Here is a 2,860-nt window from a genome sequence, read left to right as displayed (position 1 = left end):
CAACAGACAAGAAACCAAGACAACAAACTTATCAATTTAGGACATCATTTTTTGTTTCTGTGGGTTCCTCTAGAAATAGTTCTGTAAACACACACAAATAAGGCCAGTATTACAACAACCCATTGGTGGCTTGGCTATCCAGGTATATTTATATATTTCTTCAAAAAAATTTTTTTTACATTTGCAACTTTTGCTAACTGAAACACTGGAAGAACTAAAAAAAAAAAGAGAGATTTATTTTTATTTCTTTGAGATAGGGTCTCCATATAGTCTTAGTTATCCTGGAACTTTCTATGTATACCAGGCTGGCCTCAAAAATCAGAGATCTGCCTGCCTCAGTCTCCTGAGTGCAGGGATTAAAAGTGTACACCACCACATCCAGCTTACCAATTTATTTTATGTGTATGAGTGTTTGCCTGAATGTATGTACCACGTGTGTGCCTCATGCCTATGAAGGCCAGAAGACAATGTTGGATCCCCTGGAACTGAAGTTACAGATGGTTATAAGCCTTCATGTGGGTGCTAGGAACCTAATCCAGGTCCTCTGTAAGAACAGTAAGTGTTTGTAACTGCTGAGACATCTTTCCAGCTCCACTGAGAGAAATCAGAAATGATGGGGCACCTCATGGACCTACCCTTCATAGGCACCTACCACCACTATCCCCTCCGCAACCCCAGAGGACTCCATCATGAAAGATGCTAAGGCATGCCGGGAAATGAATATAAATTAAGGGTTTATTACAAAATGAAAAATGTTAGTTTCTCGTTGTCAGTGATTCAAAAACAAAGCCACAAGCCCTTCATGGAGCTGAGGCCAGGACACCTGTGTGCAGGCTGGTGGTCAAAAGCCAGGCTCATGAGCGGGCTGACAGACACTGATTAACGACCTCTAGCAGGTGGGTATTCTCCAGGGCAGCTGCTACTCGCTCCTTATCTGCAAGCTGTTTGTTCACTAGGAAGGAAAGAGGGGTGGAAAAACAGGGTTAAAGGAACACTAGCCGGGCTTCTAGCCTCAGTACAGATTACATCTCTACCAATAAAGGTCTCTTATCACCTTCCGAGGACTCCAAGCCTTGATGAGGCTATCCTTATCACCTGTGCCATACTCTCTTATTTGTCCGGGATACCCCATACCTCCAGGGACTGTTCAGTCTGCGACAGTATTTCCTGAAGCCTGACACAATGTCCTTGGGGAATATGGAAGGGGAGTTTATGGGAAGCAGGAGACTTAAGTCAGGCCAGTTTGGTCTAGGCTGTAGTCTGGCAATTTCATTCACTTAGACCCCTAGTCCTAACCTCCCTTATACACTACTGTAGCAAAGGGTAAGTCTCATACAGTTGGGAACCTAAGGGGGGAAAAAAATCAACATCCATCCCCACCAGCCCACACTAACCTGCATGCTCCGAGGCGTGGGTCCCAGGTGTAATGTGCACATCCATCTGGGAGAAAGACAACCTGGGCCTGAGCACTTATTCATCTGTCCTTTTTTTTTTTTTTTTTGGTCCCTTCCCTCCAGCCACGACCTCCATATCATCCTTTCCAATCACTCCTCTGGATTCTGGCCCTTCTGTCCTACCCCAAGCCCACCTGCAGTCAATCCACTTCTACCCAAGGACCTTGTCAGCTGCTGTTGCCCCTCTACAGCTGCCCTTTCTGCCACACTCCTCACTATTTTCTGGAGAATTTCCTGTATTCTTGTCACATCAGCTTGGCGTTTCCTCGCAGTTCATCTCTGCGAGTTGGGATCCTTCCAGTCTCCACTCTGCTGTCCCCTCTCCTCAGTAGCTGTTTCACCCTTAGGCTGGACTCCAACTGACCTTGAAACGCTGGGGAAGGGATCGAAGAAGCTTGACTTTGATGGAAAGGCCAATAAGAGTGGCCATGCTGCAGTGTGGAATGGTGGGTGTGAAAGCCACTGCCACTGTGCTCTCGGGGTCGCTAACCTGCATCGACAAGGGAGACTGTAAAGATCACACGACCGCCCCCAGCACAGAGACCCTCCCTTTAGTTTATTGATTTGAGCAAGTCACCTAACTTTCAAGGGCTTCAAGTTTAACATCCATAAACTGGAAAAACAACCTCCCCACCCAAAGATCCTCTTAGGTGCTTGTGAATGGAGAACGCCGGCCTCTAATGCATAATGGAACCTTTTAAACTACTTGAACAAGTTCTCATTCTCTGATACTGTAGGTGACTCACCTGAATCCGAACTTGCTCTACTACGTTCAATTCCTCCAGTGTCAGTGGGTGCTCCGGGTCATTAATGGAGCGAATAAGATGTGCCAAGTGAAGGAAAAGGGACTGACTCTAAGTTTTGGCCCATTCAGAACCTCGGCAGGCATGCCTGACCGGGACAACCCTCCACCAGCGTGTTGCACATCACTTCTTCCCGGTACCCCAAGCCCCCACCGGCCCGCCAGCGCCCAGCAGCGGCGGATATCAAAGATCTCGCGGGCGTCGATGCTGTCCGGCACCTGTTCGTCTTCCTCGCCCGCCGTCACTGGCCGCTCCCCGGAGCGCTCATAGATGAGGGGGTTGGCGTTCTCTAGGAGCCCCCCGCGACCCCCGCCGCCGCCGGCACCGCCGCCGCCCACCATCCTGGAACTGCGGTTCCCACAACCCCCGGGTGGTGTGTACTTCCGCTCCTACGGCGCACTTCCTGGGAATGAGGAGAGGGCGTGGTGTGACTACGGGGTCGCGCAAGGGACATGCTAGGCTCCCGGGATTTGACGGGTAGTTTGCAAGTAGCAGTGTATTTGTCTTGCCTGCTACTCGGAGCCGGGAAAACGCTGGTAGCTCTCGCCAGGGCACCAGAAGAGACTCCTGCGGCTCTCCGGCTGTCTCGGAACCGTAGGTCCA

At 49.9% G+C, this 2,860-nt stretch overlaps 1 protein-coding gene across 1 annotated transcript; it reads right to left on the bottom strand.

The window, feature by feature from the left end:
- Nucleotides 1-717: 717 nt before the first annotated feature.
- Nucleotides 718-2,638, bottom strand: Ciao2b (cytosolic iron-sulfur assembly component 2B). The gene is made up of 5 exons (XM_059264231.1): nt 2,442-2,638; nt 2,201-2,280; nt 1,819-1,944; nt 1,395-1,440; nt 718-952 (listed from the first exon to the last, which is right to left on the bottom strand). The coding sequence occupies exons 1-5, from the start codon at nt 2,596-2,598 to the stop codon at nt 855-857; spliced, it is 507 nt and encodes a 168-aa protein (XP_059120214.1). The 5' UTR covers nt 2,599-2,638; the 3' UTR covers nt 718-854.
- Between the last annotated feature and the right edge of the window lie 222 nt (nt 2,639-2,860).

This window comes from Peromyscus eremicus, chromosome 5, assembly GCF_949786415.1.
Source record: "Peromyscus eremicus chromosome 5, PerEre_H2_v1, whole genome shotgun sequence".
In the NCBI taxonomy this organism is placed as follows: domain Eukaryota; kingdom Metazoa; phylum Chordata; class Mammalia; order Rodentia; family Cricetidae; genus Peromyscus; species Peromyscus eremicus.
Note: the sequence above shows the minus strand (reverse complement) of the source record. Positions and strands in the feature narration are given on the sequence as shown.